The following is a 24,734-nucleotide window of genomic DNA, read 5'->3' as shown; positions in this document are numbered from 1 at the left end:
ATATATTCTTTAAAAAACAAAAAACAAACCCCACATGGGTCAATAAAATTAAGACACCCATTTCTGAGATTTTGACAACTTCTCTGCTCTGACTCCAGCTTAATCTAACCCCAGGCAAAGCAGCTCCTCCCTGCACTGCTCTCACTGGCAGCAGCTCACGCCATCTTATTCCTCACGCTAAAATTAGGCTGCAGGTAAAATGCATAGTTCCTGCTGTCATAAACTACACAGCAAAGGATCAAGCACCATTGGAGAGGAACTCGAATAAAACAAACCTTGCAAATAAAAACAAACTCAGGCAAATTATATGAGAAACAAAAAGATTTATTCATGATTTTTGTTCATGCAGACTGAAAAAAATACCTCAACATCTTAAGAAATACAGACTAAAAGGCATAAATATATGCACACAGAACCATACAGTATAATTGTCTTCATATCAGGATTTGTCATTCACAGTAAACATGTTGACGCAAATGTTTGATCCGACATTCACGGTGTGAAAATCCCCTCATCGTTCAGCGTTTGTGCTGGATTCGATTTCTTTGAAAGAGGAGCAGATCCCGATCGCTCTCCTCTTGAAATGACACACTATTCTGTCACCCCTGATGTCTTTGGAAACTAGAACGATATATTGTAATTAACTGAGGCGTTTCGTTTAACTACACTAAGCTTGGTCCATTAACCTACTTGAAGAAGCTTAGCTACTGCGCGACTATTTGTGGTTACAATTAGGTTTGTGACTGGGCAGCCGCTGAGCCGTGGAAACTGAAATGGCTAAACATAATGCCACCGTGGGACTGCTGACAATGAAATGGTCCGTGGAGAGGGAGAAAAAAAAGATGGGCTTGGCCTCAGGTGGCCTGTAATCATATAAGGGCAGAAGGGTGGACAAAATAACATGAACGCCTTTCACTCTAATGCCAGCCAACACACTATTACTGCAGTTATGAGGGGAAAAAACCTTATAAATGATCAATAAATGCAGTGATTTTTGTATTGAGCTGCACTACATCCTGCTGGCGTTCACATGCTGTCTGCCCCCCTCTATACGAGGTAACGTGTGAGATAAGACACTCCTGATGCTTTTATCTGAAGAGAGGATAAGCATCCTTAGAAGTGTGATTCTGTGATTCACATCTGTGCTAGATGACCTAGAAAAGTCTTGTTAATGAAACCTGCTTCAACTAAAAAAGGCATTGCGGTCTACAGCGTGAGGGCTGGGCTCAAACCTAAGCCGGAGTGGGTTCTGTTCCGGATGTACATCTCTGCCGGTGTCTGCTGTACCCTGTGGGATCCCATCAAAAAAACAACACAATACACAAATATATATCTATATAAATGTGTGTGTGTGTGTGCAGAGTATCTCAGTTCTTCAGCTGTCCAAACCACAGAAGGCAGGGGGAGTTTGGGTGAGGAAGTGGAAGTAGAGAGGAGGCTGCAGCTCTGTCTGTCTGTGAATTCAGAGCAAGAGGGTGCGCGGGGAGGTCGGGGGTGTTTAAGAGATGCGTGGCTGCATTCACCCAAGCACGGGAAGCCTAGACTCACAAGCACCAGAAGAAGCCTTTTTAGTGAGGAGCTGGCAGAGTTGGAGGGGAGGGGTGAGGTGGCTGGAGGGGGAAAAAACTGGAGCACCGTGTGCCCTGATCATGGAGGCTGAGGAGGGGTTTCATCAGCTGCACTGCTTAAAGGACCAGTGTGTAGGATTTATTCGTGGAAACAGAATGCAGTACTCAGTTCAATTTTATCGATATAGCGCCAAATCACAACAGCAGTCGCCTCAAGGCGCTTTAGATTGGAAGGTAACACCCTACATTAATAGAGAGGACCCCAACGATCAGACGACCCTCTTTGAGCAAGCACTTTGGCGACAGTGGGAAGGAAAAACTCCCTTTTAACAGGAAGAAACCTCCAGACGGACCATGCTCAGGGAGTGGGCAATCGCCTGTGACTATATTACATACAGTATTACATGCAGTACTCATAGTTGTGTTTGTTTTCATAGTGTAAAGAGCCCTTCACGTTTTCTCTAATCTGTGCTACGCTGAGGTCTGCAGACTCACAACTTCACGCTGTGGTTGTGTGCTGTTGCCATGGTGGCCTGGTTGTAAATGTGTACGGCATTTAGTGACACAGGTTACCCTCGTTTTTGTGCTTTTGTTGGTCCTTTGTAGTAAAGTGAAACCCAGTGACTGAAAGCAATGAAAACGGACACAGTTGTTCCTCTTTGTGGTGAACTGCACTATTGCTCCCTTTCCTGTTCGAGCCAGCTTTTCGGCCAATCAGCATTCAGGATATGTGCTTTTTGGTCTTTCACCACATCTACACATGGCCTCTGCATCTGTCAAATACCCACAATCCTTCTTTCTAGGCAAATGTGCACTAATGTAGGACTATGGATCCTGCACTACACGTCCAGTCCTCGAACGCCACTAAATCCTACACATCGGTCCTTTGGAGAGAAATAAAACTGGCCTCTATGTGCCTCTAAATGCTTCCACACATGATGAACTCATCATTTGTGTTTTTTAAAAAACACTTAATGTGTCTGTGAACGCAAAAAAAATCTGTTTTTTTGCACTTTGTATCCAAGCAACAGAGACATCAGATACTAGGGCTCGTTATTATTAGCACAGACACTGTGTGCGACAACGTTTCCTTTTGATAAGGTTCTGGCCAGTGACTCTATTATGGGATGCTCCAAGATCAGAAAGGTGAGGTTAGAAAGTAGCTTTGGGCCAAAGGATCCTTCCACTACCAACTCACCTTATCAGTAAGTCATCTACTCAATCCTCCCCACCTCCTTTTAGTTTGTTAGGCGGACAGAAAGGCAGCGCCACGCTTGTCTCGACTCCTTCTCGCAGCGGTCGGAGCAAATGTGAGACAAACTCATTTGACATACAGCGAGTGTGTGCGGGACTGTGTGTGTGCATCAATAGTCTTAACAGGTAAGAATGTAGACGAGGCGTGGCTGTTAAACAACAAAACAGAGCTTCTGTGAGTTATACCGGTGTGACGTCTCATTATTTAATAGCCACACCTCATACAAGTCACTCATAGCACATATCCAGCCGGTCCAGCTGACACTAGGATTAGAGAAACAGAGCTGCCGTACCAGAAAAGTCCTACAGGAGTCCCGAGATTGGTGAGAATCTACAGGTCAGACTGGCCTCATTAGCTCGGCCGATCTTATAGGACGTTTCTGATTGGCACACAGGCTGTGAGGGACCCAAGGCAAACCCCCTGTTGGTTTATCTCGTTTTGTGATGGCGCTAAGGTCTTATGGGAGTTACGATCCCTTCCACAGCTGTGTGGCGCAAACCCATCATTCAACAGTTTCAGCAAAGCGGCTCGTCCAACACTGAAGTCTCTCTGTGTCGTGTTACTGAGTCCGGCGGCGGGCCACCACACATACACTGTCCTTTGGCACGCCCAGGCCACTACGGTAACAAAAGGAGGGTGGGTAGTTTGGGTTTAGGTGGGTGGTTCTGGGAAGTCTGAGTCCGAGCCAGAGCCACAAACCCAGATCCAAGGTGGTGGTGGTGGTGGTGGCGGCGGCGGTGGCGGCGGGAGTAGGGGGGTGAAGAAAAAAAAAAAAAAGCGCTGTGTATTTGTGTGTGAACGGCGGAAAGGAGAGGCGCACAGGAGGGCGGGGTTAAGGAGGAGGAGGTGTGAGAGAGGGAAGGGGGAAGAAGGAGGGAACTGGGGCGGGCAGGGAAGGGGCAGGGGCGGCGAATACGGCGGTGGCGAGGGCAGGGGGGAGGGTGTGTAGGGTGGGGGTGTCAAGCCTCACCAATCAATGAAATACCGCCCACAGAAAAATAGACAAACAAAAAAGAAGCTTTCTTTCTCTTTAACACACACACACACAGACACACACCAGCAGGACAGAGAGGGCGCGCCAGTCGCCTCCTAAAGCTGATTGCAAGACTTGACTGAGACCTGTGCAGGGGTCCTAACCCCACCCAAACCCTGCCCACCAAACCCACAGGGGAGAAGCCCAAGGCTGTAGCCGCGGCACCGCCACTGCAGCAGAGGAGGAGTTACGGACTGGGGGAGGTGGGGGAGGAAGGTGGCGATGGCAGTGTGGAGAGGAGGGAGGTGGGGAAGGAGTGTTTGTTCAAGGCACAGTCAAAGGAGGGGGCGGCAGGTTGGGAGAGGGGAAGTCAGTGCTCTTTATGATTTCTTTCCTGCTGTTGTTGCGTTTGTTTTTTTTTTTTGTAAACTTTTTTTATTTACCTTGGTGGTGAAGAGAGAGAGAGAACGAGTTCCCGCTGCGTTGGCGTCGCGCTAAAAGTCGTCCCCATGGCTCACGCCGCCACGCTCACGCACGGCTGCACCCCGGCCGTTCCAGGCGGCACGGTGACCTATTTCAGTTGAGATAGTTAGTCAAGAGCTGGACTGACGTGGGGCTTGTTTGTTTGTTTGTTTGTGCGGCAGAGTTACAGATTATCACACATGCAGGTCTGAGAGCAGAGAGGACACAGAGACACACGGAGAGGGAGAATTTGGTACAGCAGGGGAGAGATACCAGACCAGACCAGACCAGACACACACCCATCAAACCCCCCACCCGCCCAAGGAAACAGGACTGCTCCACAGATCAAAATGCACCCAGGCCATTCTATCTGTGTGCCTCTCCCCAGCTCTCACTGTGCCAAAACATCATTTCTACAAGAAAAATCCTTTTTTTTTTTTAACTTTTAATGTTACAGAGCCAGAATGAATCGCTGAAATGCATGTTCTCAAATGCAAATTAACCCCAAAACCCTTTGGTTGAGTTGGTCTGCACTGAGTTTGAGAGGCTGGAGAGAGGAAAGGAGCACCAACCTGCACTTACCCCGACCAAAGAGAGCAAAGCTGGGCCAGCATCTACACCTGTCTCCCCCTTGGGTCCCCAGTCAAATGGGTCTGGTGGTCATTTTACACAAGAGAAACAGATAGTGGGAGAAGAACAACATAAACAAGAAGAAGAAGAAGGGGAAATGTCCAAACCCTTTGCTTTCTTTTACCACATTAGTGTCAGCCAAAACATTCTTTATTATAATAAGGTTTATAGTAATACATATTCTCAATAAAAAGCATGCTGATTTTTTTTTTTGAATGATTTTTTTTTTAAAACTTTTGACTTTTTATATTTTTCTTAAAAGAAGGCAAAAAAAATTAAAATACTTCTCTAAAAAATACGATCTCAAACATGGCAAACAAGACATTTCGCAAACCACATAGTTCTACAAAGGATGCAACTGGTATGTGTTCTGTATATACGACACAGAGAGAGATTACACCGTGAGATGCAAAGAAGTCGCTTAACTGCTAAAAAACAAAAAAAGAAAGAAAGAAAAAAAAACACACGGGGAGAGAGAGGAGGGGAGGAGGAGAGGGGAACGGGAGGGCAGTAAAGGGGCGTGTGCAGCAGACCGCCGTCACATAGCAGTTGCAAAATACTTTGAAAGTGGCTGTTTTAATGAAACGCAGAGCTACGCGGGTGGGATTTGCCACTCGTCAAAGTCCAGTTCTACAAGCTCTAACAGATATATTAAAACAGACACTTTCGCTCTTTTCCCTTTTTTGCAATCGCAATCTAAAGCTGGTCTGGTATTCGGAGGGTCAAAGAAGCACGTGGATGACGCTGCCCCACCTCTCACTTCATTGGTGCTATCACTGTCGTTTCTGCTTTAACCAGCAGCTAGTAAAGTAACGAACCCGTGAAGGCTCGGTTTGTGGCTTTTTCTTTTCAGAGCTGTGAAACAAATCCCAGAGAAAGCTTCGCTCGCTCTCCAAGCCTTCTGGATACTAAAGCTCTGGAGGTCGGGCTCCCCCCGCCCTCCTTGAAATGATTAAAAAATAATGTCAAAAGCACTTAAAAATGGGAGGTCCCTCCACTTAATGCACTTCACTGGAGGCTTTATAGGCACATGATTGAGCTTGTCACATACCATCGTGGTTTCTAACAGGATGCGATTAAAAGATCCTTTTGTAAACTGCTCCCTCAGTAGTAACACATTGATTTTTTTTTCCTCCTTTCACCACCGTTTACAGTTCATCACATCCCAGGCTGACTTACGTCACAGGTAAACAACAAAAAACACATTTACACTATTTTTAAAAAAGGCCTCTGAAAATGATGGACTCCATACGGAACATCTACAAAAAAAAGTCACTGTCGGTAATATCTGGCTCCTCCCCCTCTAAACTGCTGACCCTGTCCCTTTACAAGGAGCGGGAACTGCCGACAATATAAGAGAACACAACAGAAAAGAATAGACATTGAAATTTGCTGTAAGAGGTAGGCAGCTGTAATTACAAAGAGCGAGAGAGGGAGAGGTGAAGCAGTGTCTTTCATTGCTGCAGTTAGAGTAAGGGTGGAGCGGGAGGGGTGGAGCGGAGGGGGGGGGGGGGGGTTCAGAAAAAAAAAGGGAGTCAAAGGGGAGATCCAAACATACATTACAGTACGTTTATGTGTGCTTTACTCTTTTTTTTTTTCTCTCCTTTCCTTTTCGGCAAGGCGCAGTTTTTTTTTCTTTTTTTGCTGCTGCGTTTGTGCGCTGCAAGGTCAGCAAGCCCTCACCTCTCACTCGCGTCACAGCCCACGTCACATTTAAGACAAAACGTCCCTCGAAAAAAAACCAAACAAACCAAAAAACAAAGAAGACTCAACCTTGGTTCTGCCGGACGCGACGCAGCGCAGCCGTCACGCGCAAAAGCGTCGCCCTGACTTTCCATCTGGTTACGTTGCAAATTGAAACTCTTCAACATAAGGCAAAAAAGGTTTCAAATTAGCTGCCCTAACTGATCATCTAGGCCTAAGGAGGATGGCTGATGTCGTCAATCGAAGGTCTCGGCCTTAGAAAATCATAACTGGGTTTGCGGAAATAAAGGCATATATGAAACGGCCGAGCGGGTCGGCCTAATACTGGCACAAGTGTGAGACTGGCACGATAAAAAAGTAAAACTGAGAAGCACAAAGAATGCCCGCGCGACAGATGAAAGCCTCCCTTTCGGTGGCTGCACTGTGTGTGCGTGCAAACTGAACCAAGGCTGGCGTATCAAGTTTCTCCTAAAGCAGGTTAATAAACCAAGGAGTCCCCAGTTTAATACCACACACTTAGAGCCCCCAGACACACACACACCCACACACACACATACATACAGCTGCTGTAAGGTGGTCAAGTTTGGGGTTGGAAGAGGAGATTGGGGCGGGTGAGGGAAGGTGATGGGTGGGAGGGGTTCAGGGCAAAGAGGGAGGGGCGGGCAGAGAGTTGTGTGCGACTATCGGAAGGGGGGCTCAGGCGTGTGAAGGGAGAGTTCGGGGCGGCGGAGGATGGCCTCCTTGCGCGTGGGCGGCGGCAACGGCGGCTCATACACCCTGGGCGCAGCCATGGCGGCTGCCACTGCCGCAGCGGCGGGGACCACTGGCCTGAGTGCATCCAGCGTGGCGACGGGCTGGGCTTGCATCGCGGGGACAGCCTGAACTGCTTGGACCGCTTGCATGGCCTGCATTCCCGGCATGCCAGGGATGGCGGTCACTGTGCTCGGTGATGCGTAGGCATACTGGAACTGTGGGTACTGCTGAAGCTGCTGGTAGTACTCCGCGTAGTACCTAAGACCAGGGAGGACAGAGATGGTTAGGTTAAGGTCAAATTTAGTTGAAGAGAAAATAGCTTGCAAGACAGTGAAACACGAGCTAAAACCACAAGAACAACATCAGATTTGTAAAGGTGAGGGGGCATCTTGAAAGAATCATTTTAGAAAGATCTCTGTCATTATTTCACATCTGCTGCTTAGCAGGAAACAGAATCAAAGATTATATCCTACCTGGCCATGGGGTCTTCTGCGGCTTCCACTGCCTCTTCAGCTGCTCGACCAGCTGGCGTGGGGAGCAGGGGTCGGCGTGGCTTGGCCCTCTGGTACATAAATGGCTTCATCACAGGGTCTGGAAGGAGAGGTGCCGACCTTCGCAGTGGACTACGATCCCTCTCTCCGGACTTTGCCACAGCTGCTGCTGTGGCGGCAGCTGCCGTCTGCTGCTCAGCCACAACCTGCTGGCCCTGGGCGAAGTAATGCGCCTGCCTGGCAGCCTCAAAGATAGCCGTAGTCGGGTCCGCTGCTCCCATGGCGCTTAACTGAGCGTAGGCTGGTGCGGCAGCGCTGTAAATCGCAGGCGCTACAGAGTAGGCAGGATTAACGGCGGCCGCCGCTGTTGGCATTTCTATCCCAGGAGCCGCGGCCAGATAGACGGGGTGGTTGGCCATTGTCGGGGTGTAAACCGGAGTTGTGTAGGCAGCGGCAGCGGCGGCAGCAGCAGCGGCGGCTGCTGGGGACGCAGCCACCTGACCGTAAATATTAGGTGTCATGGAGCTGTATACCTGCGTGGCCCCTGACGTGAGAGCGGCCTGATTGGCCACCGTTCCATAAAGCTGATTGGCAACGTTGGCACCGTACACCTGGCTGGCAAGGGCACCATAAACAGCTGGATTTACCGGGTTCCCATCTGTGCGTGTCCCGGTGGTAATCCCTGTGAGAGCAGCATAAGTGGGATCAAAGGTGGAGGTGTTGTAGACTGAATTGTGCACGCTTTGCTGGACCTGCAGCGGTAGGCCGGCGGCCGCAGCGGCCGCAGCAGCCAAGACCGCTGCCTGACTCTGGTACTGCTCCAGAGAAGGTTTCCCCACAGGGCATTCTCCAGCATAGTGGCCCTGCTTCCCACAGTTCACACACGGGATCTTCCCCGTCGGCGCCTGCTTGCTGGGCTGGACCTTGGAGAGCTCTACGGACAGGGGCCGGCCCTTGAAGGAGGTGCCGTGCAGGGCTTCGATGGCCTGTAGCGCATCTTCCTTGTTTTCCATGTGAACAAAAGCATAGCCTGTGGAAAAGCAATGGCTGGATGTGATTCAGTGCACTGATAATAATAAGGATCACATTTGCTTACTAGGAAAATGAACTGTGCCAAAGGAAAGTGCACAACTTTACAATCGGGGCATTAGCTTTAACTTTGAACTTTGCACTCTGCAGTCTTTTTCAGGCGCTCCCAGCAATTCAGCAGCTATAATTAAACCATAAAACAGAATCTAAACTTAAACTTCACTTCAACTGTGAGTAGAGACCTGGCTTACCTTTGACTTTGTCACATTCGAGGACTTTCCCGAACGTCTGGAACAGCTGCTGGAGGTCTTCTGTGGTGCACATGCCGCTCAGATTACCCACAAACACCTTGGTGGAGTGCAGCGGCCTCCCCCTCGATTCCTCCACCACCAAATTCCGACCACGAAACTCCCGTCCATTGAGCTCCCGGATGGCCCGCTCCGCAGCACCCTCCCCCTGCAGATGCACAAAGGCAAACTGCCGCAGCACGCTGCAGCTGACCACCTGACCGTAGGGTTCGAAGATGGCCGACAGCTCTTCCTGCGTGGTGTCCAATGCCAGGTTACCCACGAAGAGCTTCACTGTGTGGCTCTTGTCCATGGCGCTGCGGAGAAACAGGGGGAGCGTTCGCTTTGACTGTTTGTTTAGAGATAAGTGAAAGGATTAGCAACACAGTATGACTATCAGCTGCCCCAGACGTGACAGTTACTGAGTGAGCATGAAGACACACCTTTGGCTCAGCGTTAGTCTGACAAGGGGAAGACTACAGGGGTGAAAAGCAGACACAGTGTATGAGCATCAAAAGCTTGGAAATGTCATTATCTCAAGCCTAAAGCTTTTATTTATTTTTAGACGACTAAAAAAGAAAAAAAAAAAAAATCACAGTTATCAACTTTTAGCTTAAAGAGTAAAAGAGAAAAACCCAGAAACTCGTTATTTGGAGAAAACGTTAAACACACCCATATATACACACACTCTTGATAAAGAACCTTTACGCATGAATGAGGAGGCAGATTAACATTCAAATTCCTCAAATTGAATACCACACTGACCACAGATTTGCCTCAGAGTTGCCCGCTGAGGTCAGATAAAGTCATATTATGTAAAAACAGAGCAGTGGAAATCGTGCTAGCGAATAACCGCTAAACATTTACGATAAATGCCACAGAGATCACAGAGTTCGCTTAAGGAGACGTCGCTCTCACTCGCGAGAAGCAGGCTGTGACTACCCATGCAGCTATGAGTCACCCTCGTGCAGAGACAGACAGGCGAATGGAGCATTTTGCACCAACAACTTCAAGGAGCAGTGCTGCTCCTGAACTCACGACGCATTTATAGTGACTTTCATGAATCCGGGTGCTTTAAAGAGGACCTATCAGTTTTCCTTATTTTTCTGTCACACATACACCGTTATAACACCGAATGTTCATATTAATTGTGGTGAAAGTTTCTTGTAATGAGGTCCACATATGTAGAAATAATCTCTGTGAGATAAATCATGTTTTAAAGCTCAGTTTGATACAGTGTTGTCAATTCCTGGTTCTGTGTGATCTCACTAGAGGAAATATGCCTAATATGGTCATCTCAGGCACAAATATGGATGTAGCGTTCAACTTTCTGATAAGTAAAGCTAATGTCAAAGTGCCTCAAACATGCATTCATATTAATAGCCAGCAGGGGGCGACGTCTGTGGTTTCCGGTTGTGTAGGCCTCTATTGGAAAATGGTCTTCTGCTTCCTCGCTTTGTGACCTCGGTAAACACCCTGCTGATGACTAAGGCCTCGACTATACTCTACTGTGGACTCGCTCACCATTTGATGATGACGTTTATGTGGAGCGGACCTGAATGGACCCTAGCGGACTGACGGGGAAAGCATAATCCTGGCCCTAAGATGCATCCACACCAGAAGCAATGTGGTGATCATGGAGCACATAAAGTGAAAGAGGACAGCTGGTGACTTCAGCATCTTTTCTCAACTTCCAGGCGACTGTCAGTGTGAGCACAGGATAGTGTTGTTACCATATGACCTGTCAGTAAGCATATTAGTGGGTTACCTAGGCAACCGGATCCTGGAACGCTTGCAAGTGATGAGCCGTCAGTTTGTAAATGACACGAGAGGAACAAATCGCTTCCAGTGGACCCAGTGTCTCTTGTTTTAGGTCATGCTGCAAAGAAAATAAGTGAATTTTGTAAGATGAATAGATAGATGGATATTTTACTTAATGATTAATTATCTGAGTAAATAAACCTTTGATTTTGGCCACATTTAAGATGTATTTTACCAATATTAATGCTTCATGTTTTCAGCAGCATTAATAATAATAATAAAAGTAGTATAATCTACAATAAACAGGTCATGGGCTCATATTGAATATTTACAAAGTTTTTTATGGAACAATGATAAAATAATACAAAATTATGTTAAAGAAAAATGAGACTGACACAGTGCAAAACAGATCTTTAGCAAATAGTAATGCAAAATGTGGTGATTCTGAGAGTCAGAAAGGAGGATTATCCCGCTTACGCTCTTTGGATAATGACTTCTCAATCATTAGACATCAGACAGCGAGCTTGTGTCCACAGTTTCAGAGTCAGTTTAAAGACACAATTACTGAACGGGGTGGAAAAAGCATGTTAGCGCAATCCCCAAATAGTACTTGTAAGTGTGGTAAGTTTTGCGTGTGATTTACAAAAGTTGCTCCGTTTTCCAAGCACAAGCACAATCAGTCCATTTCAATGTTAAACACAAAAAATAGGGCAAGCTTTTTCCTCCGTTAAATCTTAAATTAGCAGTAAACGGTGTGTCACAAACAGTAAATCGGTTTGCACGCTTGATTTATATATTTTCCTCCCTATATTTTGCACCTTCAGAAAGGAACTCCCAGCATACATATCCAACATGGTCGGTCTGAGAAGTCTCAGAGTTCCTCCACCTCGTCCTCCATGTCCACTTACACACAATCTTGTCACTGGGCTCTTTTCTAAATACACACAGTACTTCTTTCTACGCCAGAAACCACTTTGTGCTGTAACACATTACTAAATCTGACCCGAAGATGACAACAGCATTAAAAAAGTGTGTCTGTGCTCACACCTCTGTATATGAGCACAGAAGCTCCGCCCATCTTCGGTTTAAATTTAGTTTTGTTTATATAGTGACAAATCACTGCAGCAGCCACCTCAAGGTGCTTTGTATAGTGATTTTAAGACCCCACAATTATCCAGAGAAAACCTTAACAATCAAGCCACTCATTTTGAGCAAGCACTTGGCAACAGTGGGAAGGAAAAACTCCCTTTTAACAGGAAGAAACCTCCAGCAGAACCAGGCTCGGGGAGGGGCGGCCATCTGTGACAAAGACATGCTGTGGAAGAGAGCTCGAGATCGTTGCAGTGAGGTGTATAAACACACAGTGATTCAAAAAGGTGACTGAAGAAGAACAACTCAGTGCATCATGGGAGTCCCCCAGCAGCCTACACCTATTGCAGCATAAATAAGGGAGGCTTCATGATCACCAGATCCAGCCCTAACAATATGCTTTATCAAAAAGGAAAGTTTTAAGCCTAATCTGAAAAGTACAGATAGTGTATGTCTCCTGAATCCAAACTGGAAGCTGGTTCCTCAGAAGAGGGGCCTGAAAACTGAAGTCTCAGCCTCCCATTCTACTTTTAAATACTCTAGGAACAACAAGTAGGCCTGCAGAGTGAGAGCCAAGTGCTCTAATCAGGTTATATGGTACTATAAGGTCATTAAGATAAGATGGGGACTGAATATCTAAGACCTTGTATGTGAGGAGAAGGATTTTGAATTGTTTCTGCATTTAACAGGAAGCTTCTGTTTGCGAGGGATAGCCAATCAGAAGACAGTATGGCTGCACCAGGAATTTCTTCAGTTGTAAATAACGTGAACAGGGCCCAAGAATAAAAATATGGAGCTAGAAGCGAGCATATCCCCTTCACTTCAGCCTGCACATGTTTTACAGGACAACCCACTTCTCCACCCCAACACCACACAACTGGGTTTCTAGTTTTTTTGGTTTGAGTTTACCGAATACACCACCAGCACAACCACCTTCACCACCACAGATACCCGCTCTCCATACTGGGTGAACCCCGCTCACATACAGTATGGCTGCTGCACTAACACTGGGTTCAAGTGAAGCATAAACCAGAGGTGGTGGCGGGGGAAAGCTGTTTTGTGATGACGCAGCACGGCGCTGAGTCGACACATTTCCCACAGCTCGCTTTATTTACCAGCTCACAAATACCGAAAAGACACGAGATGAGTTGGTCGGACAGGCTGTCCGTGTTTTTGTGAATGGAGACACGAGAGAGAGAGAGGGAGAGAGAGCAGATGCTTGTTTGGTTCCGCTCGGCGATTCAAAGCAAAACCAAACAAAGTCCCGACAGCCAAACAGCCACGGACACGCATTAAACACACTTACTTTCACTTCCGATTGCGAGGCGTCGATGATCAATATTAATACCTGATACAACAGTATGACTCTCGGTGGCAGATCGATACAATGTAACACCACATTTTTTCTCCCTCCCCTTCTTCCTCCCGCACAGGAATGAATACAGTGAAACGGCGAGGCGATCTAAAGCTCTCCGTCCCTACAACAGCGCCGAAACCAGCAGCCCCCTCGCAGCTTTCAGACGGCGGGCTTTAACGAGCTCCCACATGAGAACAAGGGTGCAGAAAAGGCGATTAAATAAAAGGATCTACCATCTTACCTAAGCTGTGCTGTGTTTCAAAATGGTAGCGCCTGCTTCCGTTTGAACGTCGGGCATACTGCTGGAGAGGCTGCAGAGGGGGAGGGCTGCTGCTGCTGCTGCTGCACCGGGAGGATGCTGAATCCTCACAAAAGAAGAGCCACCAAAATGACTCAAGCACACACAGAGACTCGCATGAGCCTTTGTGTATTACAGCTGAACAAAGCCCCCAAACAACAAGCGAGGGGGGCTCAATTATTGATGGCACGTTTACATCCAAGTGCAGGATTATTGTTTATGTGGGATCCTAATATCATAGTATCGATATCAACGCTGGTATTGGTAATGGATCGATACTGGCACGATGAGATCGATATCTTTACGTATTATTTGTTGAGTATGTAGCCCACTGAATTGTGTTATGTATTTATTTATTTATTATTAGATGGGTGGTGGTATGTGTTAGAGGAAAGTGTCCAAAAGCCTATTTTATTATTTTATTTATAGCCCATAGCAAATTTAAACAAGACAAGTTGCTTCAGAAACATTTATGTTTCAGGTCGCCAAAACCCACATTCGAAGCGTGTGGTAATAAACTATTGTGTATTGTGAAAATCGATGTTTTTAGGTCACTGACGTGTGCAGATTTTGCAGACTGATGATGATTCATCTCATAAATCATGACACACTGCTCTCTAATACATAAGCTGCCTTTATAGGTTAAAAGTATCTGTAATCCTGGCCCTGTATTTACAGTATCACACAGCAGTAGTGGTCCTAATTAAAAAGACACACTAATTAACTGATCCGTACTTGTGCTGATTTATTTAGGTGTAAATCAAACATTTGGATTTGTGATTCCTGCTTTGATATTAGATTTTTTTAAAAATACAGTTGTTTTTGGGTGTCCAGCTATAACAATGAGTCTTCATTCAAAGCCCAGCCACTTCAAACAGAAAGGGACAATGACAGAACATTTACTGGGAAATTCAATAAACTTATTCGAGCATCAGCAGAACAAGACACTGCTCGATTTGGAGGAAAAAATCAATCCAAAATGTGCCACAGACAGCGCACCAACATGTGGCTGAGGTATATGCAGGAGCAGCAGTTTGGACAACTTCATGATTCACCCGTCTAACTTTCCTAAAAGATAACAAAGAGCGAGAGGGGGTGTCTGAGATTGTCAGCTGCCCTCTCTGTGTGGCTCAGACGTCCTCTGCAGCAGTGATAAAGGAACACGAACCTCACTCTCCATGTTGGAAAGAAAAACAGCTGAGCACACAATCCTTCAAGGACTCCCTCTGTCACTTTTTAAACCCCCCTCCTCGCCCCCTTTCACTCTGGAAGGAATTTCACTCTCCCTCCTGGGCTCGTTTTAAACTCTCCTGCAGAGTCGATCACAGAGGGAGGGACGGTCTCCCCCTTCATCACAGATTTTTTCTAAATATTTTTAAAATCAAACACACACATCTCAGTTTCTGGAATTTCAGGATTTGATTTGGTTTTCCAACAACGTTTTGTATATTCTACTTAAAACAAATATCATTACTCGTGACCCACCTATGAGCAATCATAATAATCTTCTGCATCACATCCGCTTTAATATTTTTACTTAATAAAACTCAAATATGTGGAGATGACAAGTGTTTTAGAGAGGCTTACATAATTACTCACATGCCCCTGCAAGTGGACGGCAACACAGAGAAATTAAATCTGTAGCTGAGAAAACATTTACAGACATCCTGCTGATGAGGTGACATGTTTAAAATGCTCAAAAAAACATTAAACAGCAACTGCAGAGAGCGTTTGATTCGATCAAAGAACATTTTCATGAAATTAAGTCCATTCATTGCTGTTTGGTCATCAGTGCAGTAATCGTCAGGACTCTGTCTTCGTCGCATCAGCACTCGCGCTCCGTCGAGAATCTGCATTTCTCTTCAAGACGCTTTTTGTTCCCCTTGTTCAAACTCTCATCAGTATCTAGAGGTTTGAGAGGTTCACAGGTGTGCCGCCGGTGTCTCCGAGTTGTTCTTGCTCCGACCTTTCCCGGCTATTGGCCGGTCTCTCTCCTCCCACAGCGTGATGCCGTCGCAGGCACAAATCTGTTTGGGATTTTGGAAAAGTCCCGCCGATCGGGCGATGATCCCACAGGCCAGCCTGCACAGGGAAAAAAAAACAAAACAAAAAGAACAAAGAAATTTAAAATACCTACAGTTGACCAATTTAAAGTGCCTGAAATAATAATTTTGATACCAACGTTACATCACATTGCATTTTTCATTATTTAAGTTTTGAGATTTTAGTTAATTAATCACAAAAACACTGAGTGCTGTGGTCATGACTGATATCTAGGTGAAAGGATTACTGGCACAGAACTGGGCGATGCCAGCAGTCAAACACTAGTCAGTCAGTGAAAACAAACATTTCCTGGTCTTGAACAAAGGTGTGGATGACCTCTGTAACACTGACAGTCTACAGGAGTTACCCAGCTATTAAGAGTAGTTCAGAAGCTACAGAAGCCATCGACTAATTAGAAGGCGGGTGATTTGAGCCCTGGCTGCTCCTCTTTACATGCCAAAGTATCCTTGGGCAAAATACTGAAGTTACTGACCCCCCTAAGTTGCTCTCCGATGCATTCACTGAAGTGTGAATGTTAGATAGAAAGCACTCAGGCGAAAAAAAAGGTGCTTGTATGGGTGTGAATGAGTGATGGAGGCACGTTGTATAAAGCTTCGAGTGCTGCAGCAGAGTAGAGCGTTTAACATTAGAGGGCTTTAATAAAACTAGCAGATAGTCTACAGGTGGCCAGGAAATTTATAGCAGTCTGACAAATCTGTTTCTCCTCCTCTCGTTACTAATAACAGAAATAACAGCTCTTATATACACACGTCATTTGGATATGCAAATATTATTTTAGGCACATTGTACGACTCAAAAACTCTATGACCAATGCAGGAGGGACAGGAACCATGTTTGTTGGCTGCCTTGGGTCCTGGAGGCAGGGTCTTGAAGAGAAGGCTGTTTGCAGCGAATCGCCTCCTCGGTGGAACAGATGCCACGCTGCCATCAGCCTCTGTCCTTGAGCACCAGATGGTAATCATGGAGGTGAGGATGGACTCAGCACAGGAGTAATGGTTGAAGCTTTGAAGCAGGCTGGCTCATGACGCGTCTCCACTGAGGTGCTGAAGGTGACTCTGGAGACAGGAGGATGTGGTGCTTCGGCGTGGATGGAGACAGGTGGTGTAGTCCAGCTGCTTTGTGGGGTTTCTCTCTATCTCACAGGTATGTAGAGAGGTGTTGCAGTCATAGAGGAGTGGTTTGTGGGGGTGGGTGGAGTCTGAATGCTGATTTGTTGACAAGTGGGCCTGAACAGGGAATGGGGTGACAGTGGAGATCACCAGGAGTGGGACAAGTGTGGAAAAACCCATCAAAGATACAAAAGTACAGCTTGAGCAGCACAGGGAGTGGCTGCAGTGAACGCTTTTCACTGTTCAGATTAAACAGCAACCGCACGAGTAGGTTACAGACTGGCTGTACCACATATTTTTGATACTGCACCCATCTGACAACAGACGCTCTCTGGAGGTAGACGGATAGCCTGGAGCTTTCCACGGACTACCAATGTACTCCTGCTTTAAACCAACACTTCCTCATTACCTTAGCTTTGATCCAGAGCTGGTCAAAAATCTGTTTTTGTTAGTACGAATATTTGCTAAAAAAGATTTGTATCATGACTTCATTCACTAATTCGTGTTTCAGCTCTGGCAGGCAGAGGCTGGAAAACTATGTGAAGATGCTGGGATGAAAACGCGCAGCTCCCAGTCTGAGGCTGTGGTTCTCAGCCAGTGGAGTTAGGAGGGCCCGCTCTGAGTTGGGATGAGTTACTGTCAGCAGTGGCGAAGTTCCAATTCACATCTGTAGGAACATAGATGCTCTACTGGTCTGCTGTGAGGAAGAGAGAGCCAAGCGTGAAAGCGAAGCTACTTTATTTACTTATCGTCGGATCTACATTCCTACCCTCACCTGAGGCTATGAGTTGTGAGTTGTGATTAATCAACGGATATGAGACTCTTCCAAAGGATGTCAAGGATCTCCTTTAGAGACGGGTAGAGAGGCTGCGAGTCCACATTGAAAGGAGGCAGCTGAGGTGGTTTGGTTTGACTAGGATGCCTCCTGGATGCTTCCTAGGTGAGGACTTTTAGGCAACGTTGGAGAAAGATCAAATTGAGAGATTATATCTCTCATTTGGCTCGGCGATGCCTCAGGGTCCTCCTAGTAGAGTTGGAGGGAGTTGCTGGGGAGATGGAGGTCTCGGAGGCATCTCTGCTTAGATAGTTTCCCCGTGACCAGAACACATAGGTGGTGTAAACTGGTTGGATGGATGATTCTGGAGTTTTTTGCTCAAACTATCATAAAATGTGAGCAAAATTAGCACAAATCGTTTTAATGCTAACTGGTTACTTCGTTTTTCAGCAATAATACTAATGTATTGCTGATGTTCCAACAGTATAGTGAGCACGAAATATTTATTTACAATACATTTTACAAAGTAAATAAATTACTTGTTGTCGAAGAAAACTGGCTTCAATGATGGGTGATGAAAACGGCCGATAACTGCTGTTTTGTGATGTATAGCAAAGTGAATCCATGAATGAACTGGAAACCAGCCTGAAGCTACGCATGTTTAACACAAACCACCTTCACACCCACCTTTCTCCAGAGTTCCCAGTCTGTTTGGAGAGAGGGTGACCTCCTCGACCCAGGTCGTCCTCACCTGCGTCCACAACCAGTGATCGACCAATCACATCCCACACCTGGAAGCAAACAGACCAAGGCATGCTGTTCAGCTCTATATCCTGTGGCTAAGTACGAGTGCCAAATATAACTCTGTGTGCTACCTTAAGCTGACAGTCCTCCAGTCTAAATGAAGCTCTCCCGTCTGGTCCAGCGATGACATTTCCCAGATCGCCGACATGCTGTGTACAAAACAGTACCTATGAAAACTTAACTATACGTCATGTGGTTAAGTGAAGTATAAAACTATTAAAAAATAAGGAGTTAACAGCATGGCAGAGTTACAACTCTTTCACACGCTTCATTTATAATTTAGCACCTGGAGCAGAAGAGCCCAAAACGGCTCCTCTGGGACGTGTTTGGCAATCTGAGCGGGTTATTGCATCTCGCATTTGGCCTCCGCTGACATTTTAGTACAAGCCAGAAGGAGGTACTGTCTGAATTTATGACACAAGGATCCTAGCACTGCTGATCACAGAATAGACTCTACTTATGAAAATGAATGACTTTATGGAGAGGTTATTTTAGAGCAAGCTAAAGAAGTAATTTAACCGTACCCTGTCGGAGTCCTCTGGACCGCCGTGTTGTCTCCCAAAGGGGTTATAGTGCTCTCCACAACTGCAGAGAAAGGAGAGCATGATGGGAATCAAATATATGGAACATAAATTAGTTTGAGCATCTCTCTATAAAAGGCATCTTTGATCATCATTTCCACCTTCCATAATGTTATTGTTGGAGTTGGTATAGACTGGCGACCTGTCCGGGGTGTTTCCTACTTTGGCCAAGTTTAATATACTGTAGCATTGTAGCATCCGGTGAGCGGTGGGAGAAAATACCTTACTGATTTCAGAGGTCAGACTGGTTCAAGTTGATAAGACGGCAACAGTTACTAAAATAGTAAAAGTAACAAAGAACGGGGGCCGAGGAGGAAAACAATGGCAACATTTTATTTGTTTCCATCGGTTAGCTTTACATTACACGAACACATGGCAATTAACATGTAATACACCAGCACAAGCATAAATGCTAGCATGTCCGACACTTGTAACGTAGGTTACATCGTAGGCTCCATAAAGATCCTCTACAGAAGCCTAAATCAGGCCTGAGTCACTATAACTGGACAAGAGAAGATCAGAAGAACGTCGCCTGGTCTGATCGGCTCTGAAGGAAAAAGGGAGTCTAGGTGTACCTAATGAAATGTCTGGTGAGTGTATAAGGCAGAAAATACAGGTAGAGCTGTGGGGGACTTGATGATGGATGGATCTGTCCCTCAGTTTTCTCATTTGTGAGTTTGACGACAAAGACTTCACAAGCGTATTTTATTCCCCCTGATGTCCGATACGTTTTACATCTCTGCAGGACGGCGTCAACAAAGAATAAAAATACTAAAGCTACACGCCTGTGAGCAACAGTTATCGCCGCCCGTCAATATGCGCTCGGTTAATTGAATTACTGAGCCTAAACTGACAAGTGGAAGCTTAAAATGACACACTGTCCCATTAACACATTAAATCAGCTGGATTTTAGATGAACTCCGCTAAAGCCCTGTTTTTAATTAAAACCATAATTACATTACACAATAATTTCATCTCTTGCTGCCGTCTTCTCCGAGGCAATAAGAGCTGAGGCTCATGGGTACAACAGTATACAATGTCCCTCAGAGACACAGATGAGATAATTAAAACTGACAGCTGTAACATAAGCCCGTACATATGCGTGGGAGTTTTGAAGGTCATCGCTTGCCTCGGTACCGCAAACCCCGTTTTTTGTTCTTTCACATCACAGGTCAGACCACACAGATCAAAGCGAGGTGAAACGTATTCACTGCGTCACTCTCACGGCTGCAAGAACCTCTGGCACCTCCAACAATCCAGAAGACACCTCCTTCCCCCTGTATTTACTTTTGCTACTCCTGCCAAACGCCTGGTCGAGGAGCGGACTGAACGTTCTCACGTGGTTTGCAGTAACGCATCTTGATTAACTTGGATTTTTCTTTGTGTGAAAAGAAACCAAACCGCAGAGAAAAGCTAAAAGTTTACAAACTCGTCAACTTATTTGGACCACATTAAACAAACTATGGGTGTGAAAAGGCCTGAGACTCAAAACCATGACTCTTTCCAGGTTTGAGCTTAGGAAAAGTGTAAATCACCAATGAGTCCTTATATCCTTCACACTCTACACGATGCTGATGAGCTGATGAAACTGGTATGAAACACTGGTCTAACCTGAGGCAGTCCAGTGTGAGGTCCCCCAGCGTGTGAACGTGGAGACCGTGGGGTCCGGGCTCCAACCCGTCAATGGTCCCGTCAATCAGGCAGCGTTCCTCGGACAGCTGCAGGAAACGCACCACCCCCTGAATCGATCCGGCACCGGCTAACATGGCCACCGCTGCACCCAGATCTGCCACGGAAAAACAAAGAGGGTGAAGCACTTACTTGTGTTGGGGTAGGGCTTACATTTATTCATTTAATCAGCTGCATTTTGCCTGCACGGTCTACAGTTTGGTATATGGACTCTTGCACTCTTCCAGTCGTTCCAAGATTAAACGGGACTATAAATCCGACTCTGTGGTACTGGAAAGCTTCTGATACCTCCAGCGCAGGCACGTGCAGCTCCTGCTGCCGTTCCTCCTCACCTTGCTCTGATCCTCCGATGCCCTTCAGCACGGCCCTCCGTCCGGTGCTCTCTATCAGGGCCTGCACTTCTGCACTGGTCAGAGCAGATTCCACCAGCACCTGCTCCTGACCGACATCAATACTGACCGAGTTCACGCCTGCAAACACACCAAAACCATCATCAGACAGACAGACGGAGAATAACACGAATGCAGACAGCTGAGGAGAACGTTCAGTGATGCGAATAATCTAAAAACAGACAGAAACAGTTTGCCTAAGATTTATCTGATTCTCATTTTCTTAGATTTACTGCTTTACACTGATCTATATCAATGAAAATCTACCCTCATTAGGTACACTTATTCAACGACCTCCACAGTCACCAGATCTCCGTCTAATCGAGCACCTTTGTGATGTGGTGGAGGAGGAGATTCAAATCGTGGATGTGTGATGCTGTCATGTGGACCAAAATCTCTGAGGAATGTCACAAAGAATTAAAGCAGTTCTGGAAATAAATTGGTCCAACCTGGTACTAGCGAGGTTTTTTTTTTTTTTATTGGGTTGTGTCTACATTTTCTTGTTTATATCTGTATAATACGTAGTCTATAGCTGGTTTGTTATTGTGAAAATGTTAAAGCTTTATTGTTTTCTAATAACATCCAACACTTGCTGGAGACAGAACCATGAATGTTATTTCCTGATAAGACTTTTATTAGTTGTGGTGAGATTAATGGCTGTTGTTTTTTCTCTCTTCAAAATTATGTTGTTGTTTCAGCGGCTCCCTTAAGGGGTCGCCACAGCAGACCATCTGCTTCTATCTCACCCAGCATTAACATCCACCTCTATCAAACCAACACCTGCGTGTATCTTCACTACATCCATGATCACCTCTGTGATCTTCCTCTTTTCCTTCAACATCCTTTGTCCATTATATCCACTATTCCTCCTCTGCACATAGGGCTGTTCGATATAACGATATATATCGGGATGACGATATAAAAACGTCTATCGTTTCATTTTACAATATGTTTGTTTCGAGGTGTCACAAAATAAACTGTTTACGGCAATATTTTTTCATCGTTTTGATGGTCACTGTAGTGGCTATATTAATTTCTTAAAGTTCTCTCTTTCTCTTATATTTTATATAACCACACTACAGACCACCTGTTTTTATGTGTTGTCATTAGCAACAATGACTGTAACAGCATCGCGTGTCCGCTTGTTTATGTTCCACATAAACCTTTCACAATAAAGCTCAAGATCCCGTTGAGACTTTTCAAAATAAACTTAATCACGTGAAAAAGCAGATTATTTACGGATGAGAAGTAAAAAAGAGCCGCCAGGTGTTAAAAAAAAAAAAAAAAAAACATTAGACAGGCTTTCCTCGCAGCACGCTGTGTAATAAATGCTCACAAAGAAAACGACGGCCATTACAACTTATGTCTAAAAATGTCGTTTCATGCATCGGTTAAAACACTGGACTCCAGCTACATGACACGCAGCTGGAAACATTTCCCGCAAGTCGAGCTGCCCGAGATTCACAGAATTTACAGAAAATGTTACATTTTTGTGATTTATATCGTTATCGGACCATAGAATTCAGAGATTTTGTTCATATCGCACAGTCCTATCTGCACATGTCCAAACCATCTCAGCCTCGTCTTCCAGCCTTTGTCACCAAACTGCTCAACCTTCGGCTTTCCCTCTGATGTACTCATTACTAATTCTGTCCATTCTGGTCACTCAATATGAAATGCCATCATCTCCAAATCACAAATCAAATCATTTTTTCTTATAAGGTTGTGGATTTCCCGGTGCTCAATATGGTTTGACTCACTTAACAGATGCTTCATATGTGTTGCATTATACACTCGCCTGCACTGATGGAAGTGCCTCAGCATTCAGTTAAGATGAAGCAGCTGAAATGACACCGTCTCTACTATATGACTAATGCTGCCTTAGAGTTCAGTGGGCTCTGCAGAAAAATGCAGGATCTTTCTGGAAACATCACTTGTTGCTTAGTGTAATGAGTTTACTTTAATATTGAAATGCAAAATCATGTTAACCAGCGTCTGTACTGTACTTTTAAGTGCGTAGGATGCAGAAAACTTCAGCAGTCCCTGTTTGTAGGAAAGTAAACAATGCAGAGGGGGTCAGCAGCTCTTTCTACATGTCCTTGCTCACCTGGTTTGCCCTCCAGAGCTGCTCTGACTTTCTCTCCGCAGCTTTCACACGTCATCTGCACCGCAAACTCCAGCTGTGGAGGACGGAGCGGACATTAAAACAGCTGGAGACACCTGACAAGTTGCACAGCAAACTGCGTAGGACGGCGACGCCGCGGTAAAGCGGCTTCAGCTCGCTAACTCATGTTTAACACAAAAACGTAAAATAACGTCACCACACAACAAAACACGGGTTTACAGAGGGGTAAAATGTGCTGACAAACCTTAGTGGGCCCCTGACAGTCCATGTTGTTAGAGCAGTGCGCCTCCTGGGCAAAAAACACTGAATTAAACAGAAAACTTCCCACTTTTCGAGAAACGGAAATAGAATGTTTGCTAATGGGCGCCGCCATGTTTGTGAGGTCAGAGTGACGTCCCGCCCGTTGCCGCCGTCAAGTGTCCACCAGCTGGTACTGCAGCCTCCTGTTTTATACGAAGAGCACTTCACAGGAGAAGTGTTTGGCTTTATTAAGAGAGCGCTAAGTGGTGTTATTCTTTAATTAAATCCTCGGAAAATAAAATAAATATTTAGCGTAACAAAAATGTTTTACTCAAATCTAGTTAAAATACGCTGCTTAAATATAAACAGTAAAAGCTACTTTTCAGAGTCTTACCCAAATTATATACATAGACATATTTTAATGTTGTAGTATATTAATGTAGAGCACATAATCAATCTAATCAAATCTTTGTACACTGATCACATGCACATAATCCAATTATTATCAATTAACTATGTGAAACTATTTAAAAATTGTACTTGTAATGATATCATTATATAACCACTAACTTTACACCAGTTAATTGGTATAATAATGTAATAATAAAACCAGCATCGGAATCTGAAACTTCTTAAAAGATTATATACAGGAAATGTCTATCAAAACCGATTTATTTAGATTTTATAAGAGATGAAGCAGTGATGTGACTGCACGTAATACACAACTTAGCAAAAAGATATATATATATATATATATTCTATTTTAGTTTTGGACACTGTGTTTTGAGCAGCCTTTCACAAAACTACATTATTTGCTCCTAAACCTAAAAAATCGTCGTCCCTGGGTGGGCTCGAACCACCAACCTTTCGGTTAACAGCCGAACGCGCTAACCGATTGCGCCACAGAGACTGTTACGGTCAAAAGAACGGGGGAAAGCCCTACTTACTACTGGTAAGTAGGGCTGGGTATCGTCGCTTATCAGTTGCTGGATGGTTTCTGAAATAGTTTTGTGAGCTTTAACCTGGGATCCTGGCGTTTTTGGCTAAATACATTTATATTGATACATTTATAATTTTAAATTTATATATTTAATGAAACGATATCGCTAAGTCTAGCAAAAAAGCTTGTTGTTACTTTTGAGTAAGCAATGATGTCAAGCTTACCGCTGAGTATAAAGCAAAATTGGCATTGTTCTGTGCTTTATGCTCAAAAGCACACAAAGCGGTCGTTCCTGGGTGGGCTCGAACCACCAACCTTTCGGTTAACAGCCGAACGCGCTAACCGATTGCGCCACAGAGAC

At 45.3% G+C, this 24,734-nt stretch overlaps 2 protein-coding genes and 2 non-coding genes across 9 annotated transcripts; all 4 read right to left on the bottom strand.

Annotated features, from left to right (window-relative positions):
* Positions 1 to 303: 303 nt before the first annotated feature.
* Positions 304 to 15,295, bottom strand: rbm14b (RNA binding motif protein 14b). 5 transcript variants are annotated; one of them, XM_085154843.1, is made up of 5 exons: positions 13,601 to 15,295; positions 10,921 to 11,031; positions 9,117 to 9,469; positions 7,819 to 8,866; positions 304 to 7,603 (listed from the first exon to the last, which is right to left on the bottom strand). In XM_085154843.1, the coding sequence occupies exons 3-5, from the start codon at positions 9,463 to 9,465 to the stop codon at positions 7,273 to 7,275; spliced, it is 1,728 nt and encodes a 575-aa protein (XP_085010969.1). In that variant the 5' UTR covers positions 9,466 to 9,469; positions 10,921 to 11,031; positions 13,601 to 15,295; the 3' UTR covers positions 304 to 7,272. The 5 variants fall into 5 exon arrangements, with proteins under 5 accessions (XP_085010969.1, XP_085010968.1, XP_085010970.1 ...); XM_085154842.1 differs by lacking the exon at positions 13,601 to 15,295 and adding an exon at positions 13,309 to 13,594; XM_085154844.1 differs by lacking the exon at positions 13,601 to 15,295 and adding an exon at positions 13,351 to 13,594.
* Positions 15,296 to 15,435: 140 nt separating this feature from the next.
* Positions 15,436 to 23,602, bottom strand: ccs (copper chaperone for superoxide dismutase). 2 transcript variants are annotated; one of them, XR_014873293.1, is made up of 10 exons: positions 23,438 to 23,602; positions 23,176 to 23,248; positions 21,012 to 21,149; positions 20,602 to 20,776; positions 18,934 to 18,994; positions 18,481 to 18,558; positions 18,293 to 18,396; positions 17,812 to 17,988; positions 17,606 to 17,688; positions 15,625 to 15,739 (listed from the first exon to the last, which is right to left on the bottom strand). XR_014873293.1 is itself a non-coding variant. In XM_085154848.1 (8 exons), exons 1-8 carry the CDS (start codon positions 23,564 to 23,566, stop codon positions 15,580 to 15,582), a joined length of 918 nt encoding a protein of 305 aa, XP_085010974.1. In that variant the 5' UTR covers positions 23,567 to 23,600; the 3' UTR covers positions 15,436 to 15,579. The 2 variants fall into 2 exon arrangements, 1 of the variants encoding a protein (XP_085010974.1); XM_085154848.1 differs by lacking the exons at positions 17,606 to 17,688; positions 17,812 to 17,988 and having other exon boundaries at positions 15,436 to 15,739; positions 23,438 to 23,600.
* A 667-nt stretch (positions 23,603 to 24,269) lies between these two features.
* trnan-guu (transfer RNA asparagine (anticodon GUU)) lies at positions 24,270 to 24,343 on the bottom strand. The gene has a single exon. It is a non-coding gene; the product is annotated as a tRNA-Asn (tRNA).
* Positions 24,344 to 24,660: 317 nt separating this feature from the next.
* trnan-guu (transfer RNA asparagine (anticodon GUU)) lies at positions 24,661 to 24,734 on the bottom strand. Its single transcript has one exon. It is a non-coding gene; the product is annotated as a tRNA-Asn (tRNA).

Source organism: Neolamprologus multifasciatus, chromosome 3 (assembly GCF_963576455.1).
Source record: "Neolamprologus multifasciatus chromosome 3, fNeoMul1.2, whole genome shotgun sequence".
In the NCBI taxonomy this organism is placed as follows: domain Eukaryota; kingdom Metazoa; phylum Chordata; class Actinopteri; order Cichliformes; family Cichlidae; genus Neolamprologus; species Neolamprologus multifasciatus.
This window is presented reverse-complemented; position numbering and strand designations above follow the sequence as displayed.